The 22,589-nt window shown below is 39.0% G+C and overlaps 1 protein-coding gene across 1 annotated transcript; it reads left to right on the top strand.

Annotated features, from left to right (window-relative positions):
• The first annotated feature begins 1,775 nt into the window (after positions 1–1,775).
• On the top strand, positions 1,776–6,739 carry zic2a (zic family member 2 (odd-paired homolog, Drosophila), a). Its single transcript, XM_007227776.4, has 3 exons — positions 1,776–4,064; positions 5,366–5,529; positions 5,698–6,739. The coding sequence occupies exons 1-3, from the start codon at positions 3,077–3,079 to the stop codon at positions 5,890–5,892; spliced, it is 1,347 nt and encodes a 448-aa protein (XP_007227838.1). The 5' UTR covers positions 1,776–3,076; the 3' UTR covers positions 5,893–6,739.
• The last annotated feature ends 15,850 nt before the right edge of the window (positions 6,740–22,589 follow it).

The raw sequence follows: 22,589 nt of genomic DNA, 5'->3' as shown, positions 1-22,589 counted from the left end.
CAGAATGTAATTTTTCATTTTCAATTCCCACGCCTTTAGTCACATTCATTCATACCTGTTAGTAGTGTTAGGGGTCAGATATGATGCATGGGGCCATAATAGTCACCGATTATGCCAATGCTTCCCTCTACGCACAATTAATAAGATTTATTGGGAAAAAAACATCTTGATGTCGTTGCCTTTTAGAAACACATTACGTCAATGTGCATTCAGTTTAACCAGCTTGATCTCGCTATCGTTTCAAATTAATACATTATATATGCGTATGCACACGTGTACAGTGCGTGTGTGTGTTGTGTGTGTGTGTGCGTGGCCTCCGGCCTTAATGTAAATAATGGTTATTCCTTACTGACATTACAAGAATATTTTTTTGGAAGTCACCGTTAGGTCCAATTAAAACCTGTTATGTATAGAGGTTTGTTTTAATGGGGGTGTCCTTTACATAGTATGTTTAAGGGGCAACATATGTGGTCCTCACGGGTCGAAGGTCAGACACCCTTGAAAGGTCGCTGAAAGTAACCAACAGTGCCCCAACACATTGATAATGTCACATCTTAGACAAATACGGTGTTGTGCCTAAAGGCAACCAGCTCAAATATATTATAGTTTTGTTTTCAGCTCTATTAAAAAATTGAGTAGGTTAGCAGTGAACGCAGTGTTACATTTGTAAGATAATTTTTAGTGACCACGTGAACGCCACTTTATTTTTTCTGGCCTTTTTTTGAGGATTGCCAAAAATGCGGTTTACCATTTTGCAAACTTTTTTCTTCCCATGCCATGAGAAAAGAGGAACAGAACCTACAGTTTTGTGCCTCGGGCCGAATACATTGGCCTTCTTTCTAATTTCTTTTTCTTCTTCTCCCTGCCCATGACAAGGAGAGAAGTTTTTTTTGTGGTTTTCTGGGGAAATAAAGAACTTCTTAGAGAGGTCGGCAGACGTGACTTTGAACTTGGATCAGATCCTGTGTTTCCTGCGGAGAGGGTAGAAATAGTCTGGAAAGAATGGTACATAACGTACAAGCTGCACGGGCTTTGAGCTGAGGCGCTCAGAAATCCCGAAGTTTAAGACTTCTTCCGCCCTATTATTGGCCGCTGCAAGTGTTTGGAGGCGAGAGACAAGAGAAAGTTTGTAGTGTGCTGAAGCAGGACCTGGCGGAATATGAGTTCAGTCGAATTGTAGGTAAGGTCCCCTTAGCTCAACTGATTTATTTGGTTTGTCTTTGTGTATTGAGTTTGTAATTAATTATTTAATCACTTAGATGTTTATCAGGCTTTGGATTCAATGTGGGGAATATCATATCAGTGACATTGTTATGTGGCTTTAGTTTTAAGGATTTGTTGGTCAGTGAATATAAGATGTAGAAGCAATACATTACAATCTGCATTTGAATACATTATTGGAAAATTTGTTTAATTCCTGGTTTTGCCTGAGTAACATTACACCAAGACAGCTGCTGTATTTTTTTTTGCTTGTGTTGTGATTGTAACACACGTCATTCCTCAAACACAGTTTAGACTTGTAAATTCAATGCAGTGTTTTTTTTTCTAGATTTATGACGTCACATTGTTATAAAATAAATAAATCTGTGCTAGTATAATTCAATATTTGCTCGTGTGTATCAACATGATAATTTCCCCTGTATGACATATTTGCAGTTTTACTAAAAATAGACCATTAAGCGCGTATTACGCCCAGTCTTCCTATAGTATATATGTGGCAGATTATTCTGATGTTATTAACATGATTGTACTGGTGCTTATAAGAGCGGCGTAATGGGGGCCAAGACTAACATTGTCTGTATTACAGTAAATTACTTATAAATAGAAACAATAGCTATCCAGGGATAGTTAACTCGGCCCTTTTAATATTACTGGTTGAAAATTCAAGACCCGACACTCTGCTTTTCACTCTGTTATCTGCCTATTTTCCGCTCCTACACCTCTAAATGGTGACACACACGTCCGGGCAGCCAGCAAACAATTTCACGTACAATCCATGTGTCCATGATTCTGCTCCTATAATATGCTTTTACCACTGGCTAAATTCTGTTTGTTTACTACATTATGAGTACTTACGTACAAATCGAGCCAGGCCTACCACGAATTATGGTTCTTACGTTTTCTACATTAACCAAACTGTCTGGTAGATTACGGTTTTGTTCTGGGCATTAATTAGATTCACCCGAACTGGCTTTTATAAAATAGTCAAAGTAATAACCGAAGAAGGAAACGATTTAGTATTTCTCTTTATATTTCCAGTCTGCGCGGTTGTACTTTGTCAAACGTACTCTATAAGCACTCATAGGTGTTTTCCGTTCGTTATAAACGCATTCCTGATGGTGTAATAAAAGGATAGTAGCCTGTGTTGCTTTGCTATCCTCCCCCAGAACAAGACTCACAGAAAAAGTAGGCGGTAATTTTCAGTGGAAAATGGCGATCACCTATTAGTTGCCGATATGTTACCCGTGATTGGCGGGCCGTGTGGGATTGACGCGGCGCCGTAGCCAATGAGAGCGCGGCAAGCGGAGTGCCGGGTTCCAGTTAAAGGGGGCGTAAGAGGAGGTAGGGCCAGTCCACTGAGAAAGAGAGACCCTCCGAGATAAACACAGCCAAGCGAAAGAAATAAACACTCTAATCCGAGATGCTTCGAGAAGTGGTCCTTCGTTTAAAGAAGTAAGAACGGTCGTGTTTTGCTTTTTTTTCGTTTAATTTGGTAAAAACAAACAAGAAATACCAGCACATCGACTTATTTTGAACGGAAAGACGCAAAGGAATCTGTTCCATTCTTTTCATGGGATTTTTAAGTTGCAAGTTATCCTGAAGAAAAAAAATCCTGACCAGCCGAGTAAGAAAGCTTGTTGTGTGTGCGTGTGTGATTGTTTTCTCCTGTGAGCGGATCAGCACCCAGAAGTTCACCTCATGTCGTGTTTTCAATATTGGAAGTTAATACTTCCCTAGCCAATTGCATTGTTTTTTTTTGTTGTTGTTGTTATTGTTTATTTGTTTATTTCGCGTTCGTTCTTGGGCCGCTGCACACAGACTGCCTTGAGCTCCATCTACATCGATCGACAAGGCGATGCTACTGGACGCTGGTCATCAGTTCCCCGGCTTGGGAGTTGGAACGTTCGCGAGGCACCACGCGGCCGGCGACATGCAGGACAGGGACTTGAGTTTAGCGCAGAACAGCTTCGTAGACTCGGCGCACATGGGCGCCTTCAAACTGAACCACGAGCTCTCCCCGGGACAGAGTTCGGCGTTCACATCCCAGGCACCCGCATACCCCGCAGCGGCACTGGGCGCACACGCCGCCCATGTCACATCGTACGCTAGCTCACCGTTCAACTCCACACGGGACTTTTTGTTTCGCAGCCGTGGCTTCGGTGACTCGTCGCCGGCGGGCGGCCAGCACGCCATCTTCGGCCCCGCCGCCAGCTCGCTGCACCACTCGCATGCGGACAGCCAGGGCCACATCCTTTTCCCGGGCATCCATGAGCAGCACGGCTCGCACGGCTCGCCCAACGTACTCAACGGGCAGATGCGCCTGGGGCTCGCGGGCGAGGTGTTTGGGCGCTCCGAACAGTACCACCAGGTATCCAGTCCGCGGGCCGACCCCTACTCGGCCGCGCAGCTGCACAACCAGTACGGCTCCATGAACATGAACATGGGCATGAACATGGCAGCGCACCACCACCATCACCACCACCACCCCGGTGCCTTCTTCCGATATATGAGACAGCAATGCATCAAGCAGGAGCTCATCTGCAAGTGGATCGACCCGGAGCAGCTAAGTAACCCCAAGAAGAGTTGCAATAAAACTTTCAGCACCATGCACGAGCTCGTCACGCACGTCTCCGTGGAGCACGTCGGCGGACCCGAACAGAGCAACCACATATGCTTCTGGGAGGACTGTCCACGGGAAAGCAAGCCCTTCAAAGCCAAATACAAGCTGGTCAACCATATCCGCGTGCACACGGGAGAGAAGCCGTTCCCCTGCCCTTTCCCGGGCTGTGGCAAGGTCTTCGCGCGGTCGGAGAACCTAAAGATTCACAAGAGGACGCATACAGGTAAATACGATTAAATTAATTCCCTGTTTTTTTTATCTTGGATAATCAGTTCATGATAATTATGAAATCTGACGCACGCGCTGGTTTGTGCCATAGAATAACTTGATACTCGTTCCAGTCTGAAATTACGCTATTTTCAAAACAACTCGTTCAAACGTGACTGTGTTCTTGGAAGGAGAGGCTAAGATGTTGGTTTAAAGCTTAATTAATTAATTAATTCAGAAAAAAAATCATACCAGTGAGCAGTGTGTATATAGCGGGGTGGTACAGCGGCCAGTGTGTCGCGGTACTGAATAGACACGATGTTGTATAGAATGTGTTGAATTATGTAACGATCTGAGGAGGGTTTGTAGCGCGTAAACTTTAAACGGGTCAAAGGCGATGTGAGGGCTCTGTCCTGTGAGCACAGGGCGGGCGCACAGGAGCCCTAAATCTCCCCAACAGAATTACTGTTTGCGTGGACCAATGCTCACTCAGTCACACATCTACGTCAGGGTTTGTAAATACGCTCGAGTGATTCGCCAAGTTATAAGCCATAACTGCCATAACTGTTTGAGGTACTGAAGATGATTTTTAAGCCCGTGTTCATTTTTACTACGTTTTACTTTTGGACAAAAGAGGACTGAAGGCCTATTGTTTTGTTAAGTAGTGTGGCTGTTAATGTGCTAGACAGGCTATCAGGAGCATTTGAACCATTTCCCCAGTTATAATACACTATGCAAATTAACTTTTTTGGAGGTGTTAATGGATTTGTATTGTTTTAAAAACGGAAAATCCTAAAATCATTAGTAGATCATGGTGTAGCCAATTTGAGAAGGATAACGCTCAAACGGTGGTCGGATTGTTTGTGTAGCCATTTTTAACATAGCTGTTCACATTACGAAGAGCAAAATTACAGTAAATGTATCTTATTTATAATTATTATTATTAGTCCACTAATCTGCTTTTAATTTGCCATTGAACCTTTGGGTTAAGAGCCGAATGCTGTAAATAAAGCCACACACGGTGAAACTTAAAAGTGGAGACCCACCTCAAATGTATTTCCCCCAGCTTTTAAATACTTGTTCACACTGGTATGTTTTAAAATAACTCTGCGCGCATTTATTGACACATTTTATAGCTTCACTTATTTGTATGAACAGACTAAATGGGTTCTCTTAGCATATTATTTTGCACTGAATTCACTTATCATGTACAGTGTTGATGAAGTTGGGCGTTTTGTACATAGCAGCTGTCCCGTCTATTGAATGTTTTCCATGTTTTTATTTGTCTCCTCATTTTTTTTGTCTTTGCATCTCCAGGGGAGAAACCGTTTCAGTGTGAGTTTGAAGGCTGCGACAGACGCTTCGCGAACAGCAGTGACCGAAAGAAGCACATGCACGTTCACACTTCAGACAAACCGTATCTGTGCAAAATGTGCGACAAGTCATACACACACCCCAGCTCCCTGCGAAAGCACATGAAGGTAAAGGGTTTTACACGTATACACACACACACACACACACACACACACACACATATATATATATATATATATATATATATATATATATATATTAATGGTATAACTTATGAACTTATGATCCATCAGGTGTTATGGTCCATTAACGTTTGATGTACGTTTTTTTTATAGGTTCACGAATCGTCGCCACCAGCCTCTGACTCGTCGCCAGCAGCCAGCTCTGGCTACGAGTCCTCCACGCCCCCCGGCCTGGTGTCCCCCTCCACCGAGACCCAAAGCAACACCAATCTGTCGCCTTCTTCAGCGGTGCACACCTCAAACGGACACAGCAGCCTGTCGTCTAACTTCAGTGAGTGGTATGTGTAGGACTGTGCCAATCCACAGAGAAGCATCTCACACACGACTCCAGAAAAGAACGGAGTCTGTTTAAGACTTGTACAAGTAAAACCACACAAACGAACACATACAAACGAACTATACGAAAGGCTATTCCAACGGGAGTGATCCTCACCCATCGAAGAGACGTTCACGAGACGCACTGCTTATTTTGTAAATAATATACGCCCTCTTTCCCAATGGTTGTAATAGATTTTGTCGTTTTTTTGGTGTATAGATGTTACTTCAATGGTAGCTATTTCTCTAACCGGACTTTTTAGTGCACATATTACGATTAAAAATAAAAACAAGAGAAGAAACAGAAGTTGTATTATGGTAATAAATATTGTGATCCCATTAAGGCAAACTGATTGTACCTAAACATCTATTAACTGGAAAGAGTGCCAAAGTCAAACACCTTACCGAGACAACACAATATTTGCTTGTGAATGTATATTTTTAGTTTGCTGGGCTTAACTTGTGACGTCTTTTTTATTTTTTGTGCTTTGCAAGTTGGAATTGTGAAATATATTTGGAAGACTGTGAGGAAAATAAACGTCGTGCCGTTAAATTTTCTGTAACCACACCCTTCCTATTGTAAATATCGACTGCCATATTTATCCATTTGTAATTAAATTATGGTATTTACTTGCTACAGATGAAACAATATTTATAAAGAATGTTTCTTTACTATAAATATGTACAATTAAGAGCTGAACATGGGCAGGTGTTTTGTTATGTGTTTTTGTTCAAAGTTTAAGAGTTGTTTCCTTCATTATTGTGATAAAAAATTACTGCATACAAATATAATAAAATGTGGTGCAAGTGTTAAACTGTTTATCATTTTCTGTGTTTTTATTTTCCTTTATACATTAAAAATGGTCACATTGGTTTACATATCGGGCGATCTACTATTGCGCTTATGGTATCACATTTGTTTATATTTTGAATTTACGTGTTTTCATTAACAATGCCTTGTACTACGCGATTTTATGAACTTAATATAAAGTCCCAAACTTTTAACGCCTTCAATCCAATCTAATATTCTGCAAGTAGACATTAAAAACCCTAAATTACTATTTTTAGGCACTTCGATCTAATCTAAAAGCACATGTTTCGGGTTTCAGGTTTATTGCGTGTTGACATTAAATTAGAAATAGATTTTTTTTAAACTGTGAACAGTTTTGTTATATCATTCGTCTTTCAACCTTCGAGTGTGATAAAACAGTTATAGCCTAAGCATGAACTTGAACTTAACTTTCGCAGAGCGCCTTTTTACACACCTTTGGAAGGTGATAGACGCTTCCAGCTATCGGAGAACGTTCTGCTAGGATCTTGGGAAACAACAGATCCTGCACTCATGATTTCTGTTCATTTTGCTGTTTATATGGTTACAAGCACATAAAAACGCGTATTCGTGTAGTTTGAGTAAGATTATCCAGTAATAAAACTAATTTAATTTAAGATGTAGCAATAATCGTGCCTTCCGTATTAATGCTGGCAGAATGTCTATGAAAATGTCTCTTCAATTAACAATTTAGCGCGCTCGGTGTGGGTATTTTAGGGCGATACAGACCAACACAGACGAGGTTGACGATATTGGTATAGGCCAGTTGGCAAGCGCCACATCAGCTGGCACCCTATTACACCTTACACTGACCAGCTGAGCAGTTCCCTTTCTGTTCACCCCAGATTAAAAACAACATCCCTCAACACGCGGAATACAAAAAGGGGAAAATGAAAACAACAAAAATATCTGAAATTTGGGCGAGGGCTAAGACGCTGCAGCACGTTCACTATGGATGATAAAATTAATATTAATATGCGAAGCCTAAGGGAAGAGGCTGGCCAATTGGCGCTAATCCAGTGACAAAACCCACCACAACTGCCATCCGGTAGCCGTCTTAGAAAGTCTTAGAGTTCCTACTCTACTGGCTTTCACCAAACAACAGTGTTGTACTGAATCTCCTCAATTCAAATTGTTGCAAATTCTACATTAATAACAAATGAGCACAAGGAAATGATGTTTACATTTTTCACTTTTTCATGTGGTAACTGTACACACATTGAATAGAAAATTAATTCAACTTTTGTCCTCGTACTCCAGTGTAATAATACAACGTTATGGCTACATTGCAGGTACCAGGTCTCGGGTAGTCCATAAGAGTTTTCTCCTAACTGTTTTGCAATAACACTGAACACCCACCCACAAGAGTTGTGCATGTTTATGCTTCCATAAAACATACAAAACCAGCACAACTGCACATCGACACATAAACGTGTAGTAATATTAAATGTTTAAAATGGTTCCTCAATGGTTCAGTATGTATGAAGTGAATCTAAATAAATCCATACTAATTGTTTGGAAGCATTGTTTTTTTCTTTTAGTTCTTTTGTAAGGGAAACGTTCTCTATATAACCAGAGCAGCTGGTCAAATGGTTCTTTGCAGAGGTGGAAAGATTGAAAATACTTCTGGTGGACACTTAATTATTTATATAAGACAACAGTTCTATTTAGAATTTAGAACCATGATAGCTAGTCAAATGTTTTATCGCATTGCATGAGACCTTTTGTGTATCATGACCGATGGTTAAATTCTTCTTTGCGTTTGTGGAAATGCAATCGTTTTATTTAATTATTATTGACAAATATTTAAATGGTTCCTCACATTAGTGGGAACCATTTGTAAACACTTTTAACAATTATTTGGGTAACGGTTCTATACATACCAATGAAAATGACTAAATGGTTGATAGATGTTATGTGTCAACCACCATGTTTTTGCACTACATAACATGTGTATCTATAATATAATGTAAGGTCTCAAACCCACGCTAGGCTCTTGTATAGTTATGCTGGACGTTGGGTCTTCTGTAATGTCGCAGTCGCTCTGACCAAACTGCTATGACCTGTTTTAGAAGAGAGTCTCGTGACCTGTAGCGAAAGTGGAAGGTCAGAGTGTCACGCAGCGCGCAGAGACCCCTTCCCTTCACAGCACACGCTGCTCTGATATTGATCCGGGATGGAGATGCAGAGGTGCATCTCTCCACCCGCCACAGGTACACGTGCTGCTTGTATCATGCTATTTACTGCAGTTTAGGCGCGCGCGAACCCTTGTTTGTTGTGCTTGAATGACAGAATGTGAAGTGCAGCTCGGCAGTTATAGTATCAGTAGACGTGAGTTATGAGCCTAATGTTTATTTAACTGAACACACTGTAAAGTCTCCCGACAGCTGTTTTAAGCCTGATGTGAAAACTGATCATACTGTATATTTTATTGTACATGAGCGAGGGGTTAAATGGCTGCATTCCAGTGGCTGAGTCGTTAAAATTGGGGTAAGCTTTAGTGTTACAGATGGTGGAATGCTACTTGTCTACTAGATGTGGTCTCACTGTACCCTTCACGAACTCCCACAAGCAGTGTGAGCGAGCAGGATGCACGCGGGCGCACTATATTAATACACTGTCAAGCACACACACAGACACACACACACACACACACACACACACACACACACACACACACACACACACACACACAGTATGTGAACAAAAATCAGCTGCTGATGCTGACGTGTCAAGGCGTTGCAACATAAAATAAATGGCCCCTATACATATATTTAATTGTTTTGCCAAAAATGTATTTTATTTGCATCTATTTTACTTGTGGTCAGTTGTTTTTCCACAAGTAATAACACATGTAATTTGCTGCACATGTAATAAGACATTTTACATATGGTCAGACACATGTGATTCGACTTTTGCTACGAGTTATCATGCCTGGGTTCATTGGATTATACATCTTTACGTGTGATCAAACGTTTTTTTCCACACAGATAAATTGTTTGTGATTATGTGTTTTTCATTTGAGAAAAAACGTGTTTGTGATATGTAGTTTTTAACCTATTCACGTGTAAAACTGTATAAGGCTTTTTCGTAAGGTGTGTAGAAACCACATGTACTTGTTTATGGTTCGTTTCGTTTTCGTTTCTGTAAAAGGTAACACATTTAAATCTAATTATATTAAAATTGTATTTGCTCTCACTGTCGAAACACAATCACATTTGTTTGCGTTTTATTATTCCGTTTAATGTAAAAGCCGTTGAACAACTGTGAAGTACATTTGTCTGTGATAAAATTGCTAAACGCTTTGTCTTAAAGTTTTATCTGACGCTTTTGGTGCGTTTTATACTGTTAACAGCGTTACTAGTCTTAACTGAAACCTATAAGATATGTGGAGCATCTGCGCCGTGTCTCCGCTTTCAATCATTAGAGTAATGGCTGCCTTCATTTTCCACCAATTACATCCACACCTGCAAGAACACAAGCATACGACCGCGCGCACCCTCAGCCCCGCCTCACACTGGACCAGAGCCTGTTCATACGAGTCAGTTCAATGTAAGAATATAATATAATCTGTTCCTACAATTAATGAGACAAATAACATAAATAAAACTGCACGTCCTTTCAGATCCAATTGTATTCTAACTTTCGAGAAAACAACATTTATTCTTTTAATATTTTTACCCAATTTGTTCAGTGTTTAATGTTTAATTGGGCTTGGTTATTTTAAATTGTTCCTTACAACATTAATCTCAGAAACGAATATTATAATTTAGGGAAATTCTTTATTAGAACTAATATTAACTAGTATTAAGATTTCTATTCGTCAAACTAAAACACCATAAGGGTATCCCACTGTAAATCAGTGTGTAGCCTATTACAGAAGGGACAGCTTCATATATAAGGCCCATATTCAGCTATATTTAGCAACTCACCCATCATACTGCAGAATTTTTTTTATAAAAATAACATAATAAATCAGACATATAATGAAAACAGACATATAATGAGTATTAATGTATGATGCAGCGCCCAAGGAAAACTGTCCAACTTGGTTCCATTGTTTTAATTAACATAGTTACAAGGTAAAGTCCACGGTACATAGAACACACACACACACACACGCTTACTCACTCACAGTGCTGTTGGATATAACACGTAATACTAACTGAAAAAAATATCCGGCTACAGCGGAAATAACAGTAAATGTAGTTATAAGTGAAATTCGTTCAGACCGTGGTCAGTGACCTGCGCCGTGACCCCCAGTAACCCCGCACTCTCTCCCAAAGTATTTAGTAACAGCTGATAAATTACAGACATACGAGCTCATATGTCATATCAGGATTTCATATAAGCGAAATGCACCAACAAAGAATCGAAGCTGTCTCGCCTTTGAATTATTACTGACTAGTAATTATTGGTGTTTGCTTTAATTCCACGATTCACAGGTTTTTTTAAGTGTACATATACTTTTTTCTTGTTAAAAAGGCCTTATATATAATGTAGGTATTGTTATCATAATATAACAAAGGTTGTTCAAAGTTGTTCCATTTAACAAGGAACGGAACCATTTGAACATGCAAACGTTGCCGTTGTCTTTAAAAAGAGAGGAGCAATGAACACTATTTTTCAAGTCTATACAGAATCATAGAAGAGTAAATAAATTAAATATTGTCTCTGAATAAATTATAATTAGTAACTGATGCACAGATAGGTTCTGCACAAAGCAGATTTTAGTCTAAAATATAGATACACTGTAAAAACCTTTCAGACAAAAATACATTAATTGTATTTCAACCTATCAAACATTTATATTCAAGTTGTGTTTAAATTACACGAAAACAAAGGGATTTTAATAATTGTTTAATACCAGCGTGTAAATCTGAAAGTAGATAATATAGATGTGTAGTGAACAAGGCTGTGTGGTTCAGAAATAAGCAGGAATAAAGTGTTATCAAATTCTGACTTTTTTAGGCTTGCGCTTGTCCTGACTGATAAATGTACCCACGCTGATAGAGGTAACTGATAGGCCTTTGCGTGAAACACGTAAAAATAAGAATAAGTATAAACAGATGATCTTATTTTCAATGCCGCTTGAGTTGAGAAGCATAAAATGAGTGGGTTTAGTCTGGATGCGGGACAGCAAAAAAAAGTAATTTATTTTTGAAGAGACTCTTCCAGCTATTGTGGCTCTTCCATGTATTGTCATACTTGTATTAGACCGTGTTTGTGCTTTCATTAAGAGTGCATTTGGAGCCTCGGTCTTTCGTTTTATAGGACCCGCTGCAAACAATCTAAAAGCACTCTTCTATTTCTGGGGAATCATTTCGGTGTAAATCAGTAACCAAACTACCAAATTCGTATCGAGTTTCCTCTGCAAATTATTTTAACTGTACATACTGCTATTTTATTTTCAAGTAGTTCAATTCAGTTTTAGTAGGATTTTTTTTGTGATTTATTTTCTGAAGCCTATAGGCCCCTTAAGGTGTCTAAAGTTATATGAGAATTGCGTATTAATTCTAGGCAAAGTGAAAAAAAAAATCATTAAAACACATGCCTTAAGACATAACATATTTTATCTGTCTATTCTGTTACTTATAGAATATGTCTTTTTAAAATACAGAATAATAAATATTGTACTGCTACATTGGTGAGTAAATGAGAAATGAAACACTTACGTGAAAGTATTAAAAAGTAAAGACTTAATACTCTTAAACTCTTACAAACGACATTTAGTGGGTGAATATATATATATACCATGCATCATTTTGCACGACAAATATCTATGCATATTTACTTGTAGTAAAATGTATTTAATTAACTAATTTAATAAATGATAAATGCAAGTGCATACTTTTATAGTTTTCAGTGAGCTTGTGTCTGAAATATCTTCTAATTAAAAGCTAAACATAATGCGTCATTAAACTACATGATAACAAGCTCATCAGACACATTTCTAGTATAGTTACTAGACTAAACTATTCATGTTTTTATGCTTAAACTCTAGCTGTAGAACTACGAATACATGGCGCTTTGACACCGTGCTGCATGTCAGGGCCGCTGCAGCCCATCATCCTCAGCTTCTGCCAGGAAAGACACGCGACATTCAATCACGATGTGATGACGATGCTGAAGCAGGGAATGTGATTGGTTGAGCAGACTTATCCTGCTGCTAAGGTGAAAGGTGCGTAAGGAGAAATGGCGCGAATGTATTGACTTGGTTTTGAACTCAGCCTTATGAGCTATAGAGCGGTTTCCACTGAATTCCTGTGCTGCTCTACCATTTCCCCTCAAATTTAAAGCAGTGTGTTAAAGGCTAAAGGATGGCTTGGATAGCTAGCGAACAGAGCTGTGTGAATAGCTAATGCAGAAACAAAATGTAGCCTATTGACTAGCATGTCTGACTGACAGGTAGGCAAATGACATGGTGTCTTTTCTTATATAATTATGTATTTTACATGTTTAGTAAGACCTAGTAGATATTTTTAAAGTATATTTTTAGCCATTTTATGCCTGTTTACCTGTCTGTCTGTCTATCTGTTTTTGCCTATGTTTGTATATTATATGCATAGTACTGCTATTTATTTATTCATTTGTTTAAACTTATTTATGTGCATGTTGTTTATTTAAATTGACCATGAAATATTAGTAAATATTTCTAAGTATTTTATCAGGCTAGATTCTCACATGGTTAACAAAAAACAGAATCTGATCCAGATCCAGATTGGTGGTTTCTTAACTCAGTACATTTTAATGCTGCAAAATGTGTTTTAAATGTACCTTTTATTGACAAAACAATATGAGTATTAAAAAATACTAACTAAACACTGGAGAATTTGCTTTTTGTATGTGTTTCCCATTATTTTAGTGTAAACAGAATTTAAACCAGCAAAAATACAGGATTTATTTTTTTCAATGCACTAGACACAAGCCAGTATGTTAAGAGAAACATGTTTCACCCATTTATATTCAGTTTTAAGGTAAAGAAAAGTAAATAAAAAGAAAAGTGCTAAATAGCTTGTTTCGTTTAAATGACAAGACAACCAGGATTAAAAAGAAGTAATTCTAGTCTGCTGGATATGCAGATACACCTGTATATCAGTATGTGACAATATGATACAATATGCTGTATTGTTCCGTACACTCATTCTACCCCTCTCTCTCTCTCTCTCTCTCTCTCTCTCTCTTTCTCTCTTCTGAGGTCCCCCTCTCTCACATAGCCAGTGTTGTGTTTATGTGGAAGTTTATGTACAGTTGAGTTTCCTGTGTTACAGAGCTCTGACTTTCATGTTGTGTGGCGTGGGCGCAGACGCCGCCTTTCTCCCACAGCTGAATGTGCTTTCTGTGAGCGAGCGGGAATAGCTGTCACTTCTGGCCCAGAGAAGCAAACAAAAAAGGCCCACTCCTGAAGGAAACGGGCACTGGCACCACCCATTCGGCACAAACATGACCAGGCCATACAAATAGCCTCCAAAGCAAAACACACTTTTGTCTGGCGTGAGTGTTTTTCATTAGTGGAAGTCATTTAAAGTGGGCACACCTGAGTGAGACGTGCATTTCCCTATGATTGTAAATTACAAAATGATATGGTCAAAATATAGTAGAAATTATACGAATAAAATGATGACAATATAAAAACTGTTTGCTAATTGACTGCCAAATGTTATCCATATCAAAAACAGAAAAATATGCAAAAGTTTACAGCCAAATTATTATTTTTTATCAAGAATAAAATGCAATGTTGAAATAGGGCTCATTTAAATAAGGAATTGATTCATGCCATACTATTGATGTTGCAATACCTTAAAGCATATTTTATAACAGTTCAAGCTATTTTGTAGATTTTTTTATTGTCCACCCTCAGTGTTTAAACTGATTCTGAGCACTCCAGGTTAGTGAATGAATGGGAACAATTTTGGATTTGTGGATAAATCGGGCAACAAATGAAACTTAATTATAAACAATCACAGTGAAATAAAAGCTCAAAAATCTCATATTCTTAACTTTAAATAATTTAGAAATTGTAACAACTACATAATGCTGCTAAAGGTTCTGGTGTATTTTAAAGAACTATATCTGTTCTTTAAAATACTGTATCTCTCTCTCACATACACACACACAAATATATATGCACACACATATTTTGGATTTGGTGTGTTTTTAAGTCTGCCCCAACAAGATAAGGTAGCAAACTCATTTAAGTATTTGACAGGTTACGTGTGCCAAACTCCAGCAAACTCTCAAGGTGTTGCCTTGGATTTGTAAGGAGCATTACAAGTTCTTTGCCCCACTTTTTAAAAGTAGGCCATGACAGATTAAGGAAATTTTCAATTTTCCAACACCTTTAAATCCAGAATTACACTTCCAGTCCTTCACCTCTTTCATCCTCAAACACAGCATTCCTCTGCCTGAAAAATCAGGGCTTAAAGAGGCTTTTTATTGTTCCATTTATAAAGTAGTTATGTCAGAATTAAATCTTTTTTTTCTTTAATACATTACTACCTTAAACTGTGCTTTTTAAATGACCTTTTCATTGTTCGTGAGCTTTTGATTGTGTCTTTAAGGGTCAAAGAGGGCTGCTTTTGTTATTCCAGTCACCTTTCCAAGATATAACATACAGAACATTGTCCCCCCCAAAAAAATGTTTTGTGAGGAAAGTAACCTAAGCCACATGCCCAATCATGGAACAAGCCTGTTCTGTTTTTATGTATATCTACCTTCATTTTGCCACTGCAAACACAAAGTCTTACATCTTGTGCATCAGATTTTGGCTTTAAAGAAAATATTACATATTATGGTATTTGTCAGAAGGCCCAGATACAGGTGTGTGCAGATGTGTATACTATTGCATAATTACTTAATTATCTCTAAACAAGTTTCTTTATTTCGTTTATGGAATGGTGATGCCCAACTCATTTTGGTGATTTCTCTTTTGAAACACACCTGATTAACCCCACATTTTAATTCCTGGGTAAATGTGTGTTTAAGCAGGAAAGTTAGCTAACTTTTCTTGACCCAGGACCAGAATATTAGGACCCTAGCTCTGTATTACTAGAATTAAAGGAAGTTAAAGTTTGTCATTAAGTTGTGTTTGTCCTTTATTCACAAAAAAAACAACAACAAACAATTCAAATAGTTTCAGTGGGCCCAAACACCTCGAATGCTTTAGAAAGATGGAAAATGCAACTATTTTTGGTTATATCAGATCTACACGTCCTGTGTTTTATCATGCACACAGTGTCGTCCCCCACCCCACTTTCCCCTGTGGTTTCCTTCTCATTTTATTTTAACTGTTGGTAAAACAGTGAAAAACACAATTCTGGAAGATTTACATAAGTTGAGAGGAACAAGTGTTGATAGCCGACTTCATGATATCAAGGAGAATCCAGACCCCCTCCCTTACCTCTCACAGGCAAACCTCTTCCCAGCTGTCTGCTGTTTACTTTTTTTTCCCCTTGACCACCTTTGACAACATCTCAAAAGCTAATGGAGGAATCCTGGTGGAGTGAAAGCCCCTTTACGCTAAGGGCTTGGTTTGATATCCCTGTGAATATCTAATGCCTTACAACTTTGTGACTTTGCCCACATCAAGAGTTCACAAGTGGCCTTCCACGGGTTATTAAAACAGCCAGCGATGGTTGAAGATGAACATCAAAACAGTAGCAGTCTGTGCGGAATGGATTCCTGTGCCATAAGTTGCAGAACTGATCCTAATTTTTTATTTTCGCTGTCTGGTCCTCTCAAGAGGAGGCCTAACGCCTGCAGAGCTCTCCGAATACAACAAAAACATCTTTGTCTCGTACAAATATTAGTCCAATTCGATACTTTTCTTTCAAAAACAATGCTCAAGGCACTGGAAAAAGGGAGCTGTATCTCTCGACTCTGATAACTGCTGCACTTCACTGAGTATGATGTGAGGACTGTGCAGTGGAGTGCTTCATTTCCGCCATATTTATCAGTGTATGTCGTACCACATGCGGTGCGTTCGAGATCGCTCCATCGATATTATCAGCGTAGAGCAACTGGTCTGGAGGCAGGTCCTTTGCTGCTTGGGTTAGTGAACTGGAAGGAGTTAATTTGATTGACTTTGAATGCCAAGTTTCCATGCTGGAAGCCTTGATTCCCTTGACAGTCTAGGCACTCATGGTCAGTGAGCTCATCAGTGGCTAGTCAAGTAGCACCTGACACATGTCAATGTGGAGAACAACAGCACACGCGAGTTAAGCTAATGCCCAAAGTGATGGTGATTTGAACGAATGGGACAGATTGCGTTTAATGACAGTCTCGCGATGTGTGATGATTCCCTCATGACCTCAGTTCAAATGAGGAGCTCCAATAGGGATGTATTATTTGGAAGACAGACGAAGTGAAAATGATGATAATTAATCGTAAATGGTTTATTTAGAGGCGACTGTGATGTTTGGTGAAAATTGCTTCACACTTCCAAGTCCACGAGGATGCTAATCTTTACCATTTGTCCCTGTAATCTGAAGCTAATCCTTTCCTCACACAATATTTTGCATTTTAAACAGTCAAGATGATGAGAGGATTGCAGAGTCTTGTTAAAACAATAATTAATGCTGTTACACAAGAGGTCTTACAGTCACTGTCATCTTGAAAATGCATGAAAGAAGTGTGTGTAACAGCTTGTCTGTAAACATGAATCATGTTAGCAGTGCAATCTTGGCATCCCATTTTGCCAGTGAGGACTGAATCATCCAGAGAGCTGTGATTCAGTATTGCCTATTAGAACCAGTACCAGAACCTGAGTGAAAACAAAACTGAGTGAGAAGTGTTATGATTTAGTTACTGCAATCAGATCCATTTTTTGTAGATTTTTTTGTAGACTATGTTTCTTAGGAATACATGAATTTGGCTTGTGTGTTTTAGAGAGTTCAGAGGTATTTTTCTGTGGTGTTTCTTTTTCAATTCATGTCCTTTAGTGGTTGAGAAAGCTACTGTCTTCGAGTTAGAGACTTTTTTGTGCTTGTATTTTTTTCAGACTATGCGACTGGACATGGTGGTGATGTATATGATAGAGGAATTGTGGAGAATATTCAGAAACTTTTGAGTACCTGTGCCAAATTAGTAACTGTAGAGTGATTGTAGGATGATGAGACTGGTCAAATAGTTAAGAATACTCTCTAGATGTTTTAGCCATGCATTGAAAGTAATCACCTTTTCTCAATTTGCGATGTTAGCATCGCTTTTTTTTATGCCACTTGAACTGTAAAACCTAAAGCTCTTCACAGTTGAAGGCTTAGACTTATGTAAACTTGAAACTTGTCTTCTGATGTAGCTGTGAATTTGTGTCTTTCAGACCTATTCCAATGGTTAAAACACTTATTTCTGATAAGTAATTTCTTGTATAGGTTATATTGCTTAAATAATTAGGTTAAACATGATGTACATTTCTTCAGCACAATCGCAGCCCATTTTCTTTTACACTTCCCCAATCAACATGTAATATAATAGCCCAAGCCTGTATTTATACCAAACTGCTGCATTTTGTGTCGTCAGGTAATTATGAGTCGTTCAGTTGTTGTGGAACACTGCATGGTGGATCTGCAACACAGGGTCACAAATTACATGAGCACATTTTGAAGAACACGTGAGAACTAAACACACATGATGTCATGCAGAAGATAAATTGGTTGGACATACTTTTCTCTCTATATGTGATCCTATGCCCAATTGCTAAAACATCGCAGCTGATTGCAGCATGATTCCTGTAGGATATATCACACAAAATATGGGCTAAAATGAGGTACTCCCAACACTCACCCACAATCTGACCACATTTGATGGCATTTGACTAGGGTTAGGATTAGCCTCATTACCTACTGTGCTCTTTTAGAAAAGGAAGTTAAATAAACATACAGTAAGTCCAGATGAATCTAGATGAGTCACTAGGAGCAAAACAGTCATCAGTGGCAGGACACCGCAGTGACTGGCGGCAGCATTTACTTTTTTAAAACGCAGGCAGGTAATTCATCCTGCCGACAACGCCATGCCCCCGCTCACAGTCATGCAGCATAACTGCAGCCCTGAAGAGCCCGACACGCACTTTCAGCAGACCCATGTGCTGTCTCTTGGCTGTCCAGTCTCTGGGATGCAGCCCTTAAAGGTGGTGTTGATAAGCAAACAGCGCCCAGGTGCAGAGAAAATGAGCGTGCACACTTCCCACCTTGCTGGCTTCGTGCAAGGGGGTGTGGATGCAGCGGTCTCTGGTGCGTGCTCAGCCTGGGCTTGGGGACCCACACCGGCCCTCCCCACATTTCCTAACACTTGACAAATAAATGGGAAACACTGTTGACAGCTTTTCGCAATGAAGCAGGGGGAGAGGGAATTGTATGAAAGGAGTGGCGCTCCTGACAAATATTGTAGCAGTTTTAAGAAATCGAGGGAGGGAAGCTATTTGAAGGTACAGCAGGCTACAGACGTATGAGTGTGTCGTCTTCATCTTTTATTTTTTGCACCATTTCCTGTGCACTAGATTCTCCTTCTCAGCACAGAACAGTAAGACATAATGCTTTTTTGGATTTAACGCTGATGCCTTAATATGAGCAGACTATTGCACGAAAGGGTCTAGTGTCCTGTTGCGTGGTGCGGTCTGGGTTCAAGTCCATCTTGAGTTAGTGTGCATGCTAGATATTGTGTATTTAATTAAAGGACCATCGGAACATTGGCGTGAAGCTAGGGGGAATTATTAGGCACTAACCAAGACCCTTTTGGGAATTGGGCCCTAATCAAGGAGCCAGGGAGCGAGCTCAGAGGCTGATGAGAATTATGGCGATTATGACATGTCAGCACATGTCTGTAGGACAAGTGGACAGACGATGAGTTAATCAAGGGCTAGATTAAATGGCTCCCATGCTGCTCAGAAGCCACCCCCAGACTCCATGCCAGTCTTAACCGTCAGCGTCCCCTTATTAGGGTCAGACTGCGCCTTAATTCCATGTATATATATGTGTTTTGAGTGTCTGAATTATTCATGGATTCATAATTTCCTTTTCTTCCACCAGACCTTCTTCTAAAGGGCTCACATGCTATATTTTTAGTGCATTTATTTAGATGTACATGTGACATTTGTTTGGGTTGTATGTGAATATAACTCACTTTGCTCCCAAGACAGCTCTGGTCCTTTTAGGGATCATGTTCACATATTTGAGCCATAATATTCATACAGATTTAAAGGTGCAGATTTATGCTGCAAATCTCTAATCCTGCTCTATTTCACAATGTTATGTATTGAATTCTTATCTTGCAACTAGGAAGGCGACTAATGAACACTAAACTGAAGTTTGACTTCAGTTTAAAGTGAGGAAATCTTGCATTATACCATTAAGGGATGCACATGGTATCAAGTTGTAACCTTTACACCACCTTGGGTGGTGAATTTATGCAATTTACACCAAATTCCGATCCTGTGCACTCATCAGACATTGTAATTCTTTAGATCTAGTTTTTTCTTCAACTGTTTTGCTGAACTTTTGCCAACTGCAGCCTCAGCTTTCTATTATTGGCTGATAGGAGTGTTGTACATTCTGAGATGTCTTTCTGCCTTTCACCAGTGCTCTTAGTAGAGCTCTTGTAGCCTTTCTGTCAGCTCAAACCTGGACCTGTACAATATCTGTTGAGCTCTTGCCATTTCAGGAGATTAGCATTTATATCCATGACTGTAGCTTCATAATTGTGTGTGCCATTTAATCTGTTATTTTTATAAAGTGTTTTTTCCAAAAAGTGGAAATAATAGATTTGGTTAAAAAGCATTAAGTTGTTTTATTATATCTAAGCTCCATTGCATAGACGATGAACAAAGTAGACATTTTCAGAAATAATGAGGTGTGTTCAGACCACAGTGGGCAATACACCAAAGTGCCAAAGGAAGAAAAAAGACCAAAATAAACCTTAAAAGCGCAACTTTCCTTTTCTTACTAGACTGTTATTAGCATGTACAGTATAGTTGCATGAGGACTGCTGCACAGGCATCAATTCTGTGTTTATATGTAGCTGAGGGACATATTGATTTGCCATTTGGAGAAAAAGAGCAAGCTGATGCTTGTACGATTGCAGTGTAGAGGCAATGCTATTTACCGCAGCCAACCTTTCAGCCCAGTGCTTACTGTATACCTGATTTCATAACTGCTGGGTCCTGCCAGCTACAAGGGAGAAAACTCTCAAACAATCAATAGCTCAAATAGTACCTGACTTCTGGAGTGCACGCTGTAGCACAAGCCTCTGTTAAAAAAAAAAAAAAAAAAAAAAAAAAAAATGCTTTCTGGCTCTTCAGGGAAACTCTGCTCACTCTGCCTTGTTTGGACAAGACCTGTTCCCTTCATTAGCTGCCCTGGTTTGTGTCTTAGCATCAAGCTAATTGATTGGACCTCACATATGTTAATCCGCCATCGGAGGGAACAATGCCCTATGCGCTTGAATTTACTTCCCCCCCATCACTAATAAAGCCACCTTCCCTGCTGATGGAAAATTGTCAGTTTACCTCAAGCTACAGGGGGCTTGGCAATCAGGCCTTAAAAAAAGCACTGACAGGTTAACCTGCTGTGCACAGGGGTCTCCTGGGAGAGGACTCCTCTGCAGTTTTACATGCTATGCTTCTGGCGGCCAATGAAGGACTCACCACATAATAGAGTTGTTACCAGCCACTTGAGTTTAACCTTTGCAGACCTTGGGAAAAAATGGAGATGCTTAAAACCACATTGTGCTCTTTTTTCCCCCCCTCCCGCCACTGTTCTCTGTTCTATCTTTCATTTGGCTTTTGTTAGCGAAAATGGTCTTCGCTATCCAAGGACAGGAAGTGCATTACAGTGATCAGAGATGGAAGATTATAGCGTTGCAGTTGTGACAAATCGTTGTATGTGCAAAGATAAACTTGAACTTTGAATAGAAGAGAGAAAAATGCTGCACAACCTTGTTCGGCCTCATAGGCAGTTGAGTTGAGTAGTTTTCTCTTGACTTTAAAGATTACTTACACTTTTTATGACTTTTTACTTTAACTCAACTCAACATTTTAAACTGCTGAAACCAACTCATTATGCTCATTAGGTCATTTCTCTTGGTTTATATGTGCATAAAAAACTTGAATGTCAAAATTAAAGTATAAAGTTTAAATAAGCACATCAATAATGGTATAGTGCACAATTTGGATCAAATGTGTTTTGATATATAATTGACATATAGTAGCTACCAACTGTAAACTCTTAGCCACTTGGTTCTACCTTATAAAAAATGTCTGGATTTATTGTTTTGTGTTAATTTTAACAGAAAACATGATCAGAGTCCCATTACCTGAAAAGAATCTTGTTACAAGGATGACAATATACAAGCAAAGGTGGTTCAACTGTTAGGATGGAAAATAAATGTTCAGATTTCTTTCTTACCATATAATAACCATATTATACACCAGTTATTACCATTACTATTACTATAACAGGGCTTGAACATACTTCATTTCAGAACTCAAATATTAGCTAATTGTATGTATTTAAAATCAAATATATTTTTCTCATTTTCTCTCTTTAAAAAAACATTGTGGGTTAGGTTCCTTGTGATGTCACAACTATAAGATGCCATAGGCCTAATTCCAGCTTTGACTCTAACACTCACAGCTCTGGAAATAACTTCAGTTTCTGAATCAGTTTCTATGTTTTGCTATTTATAGGTTTATGTTTGAGTAAAATGAACATTGTGGTTTTATTCTATAAACTATGGACGTTATAAACATTTCTCCCAAATTCCAAAAAATTATTGTCATATAAAGCAGATATTTGCAGAAAATGAGAAATGGCTTTCAGACCTCAAATAATGAGAAGAAAGCAAGTTCATA

This window comes from Astyanax mexicanus, chromosome 11 (genome assembly GCF_023375975.1).
Source record: "Astyanax mexicanus isolate ESR-SI-001 chromosome 11, AstMex3_surface, whole genome shotgun sequence".
Lineage (NCBI taxonomy): Eukaryota > Metazoa > Chordata > Actinopteri > Characiformes > Acestrorhamphidae > Astyanax > Astyanax mexicanus.
Note: the sequence above shows the minus strand (reverse complement) of the source record. Positions and strands in the feature narration are given on the sequence as shown.

Excerpts from the sequence above, each read along its gene's own strand:
- zic2a (XM_007227776.4), top strand. The coding sequence starts at position 3,077 with ATGCTACTGGACGCTGGTCATCAGTTCCCCGGCTTGGGAGTTGGAACG. Across the intron at positions 4,065-5,365 it reads TCACAAGAGGACGCATACAG|GGGAGAAACCGTTTCAGTGT; the intron begins GTAAATACGATT and ends TTGCATCTCCAG. Across the intron at positions 5,530-5,697 it reads CCCTGCGAAAGCACATGAAG|GTTCACGAATCGTCGCCACC; the intron begins GTAAAGGGTTTT and ends TTTTTTTTATAG.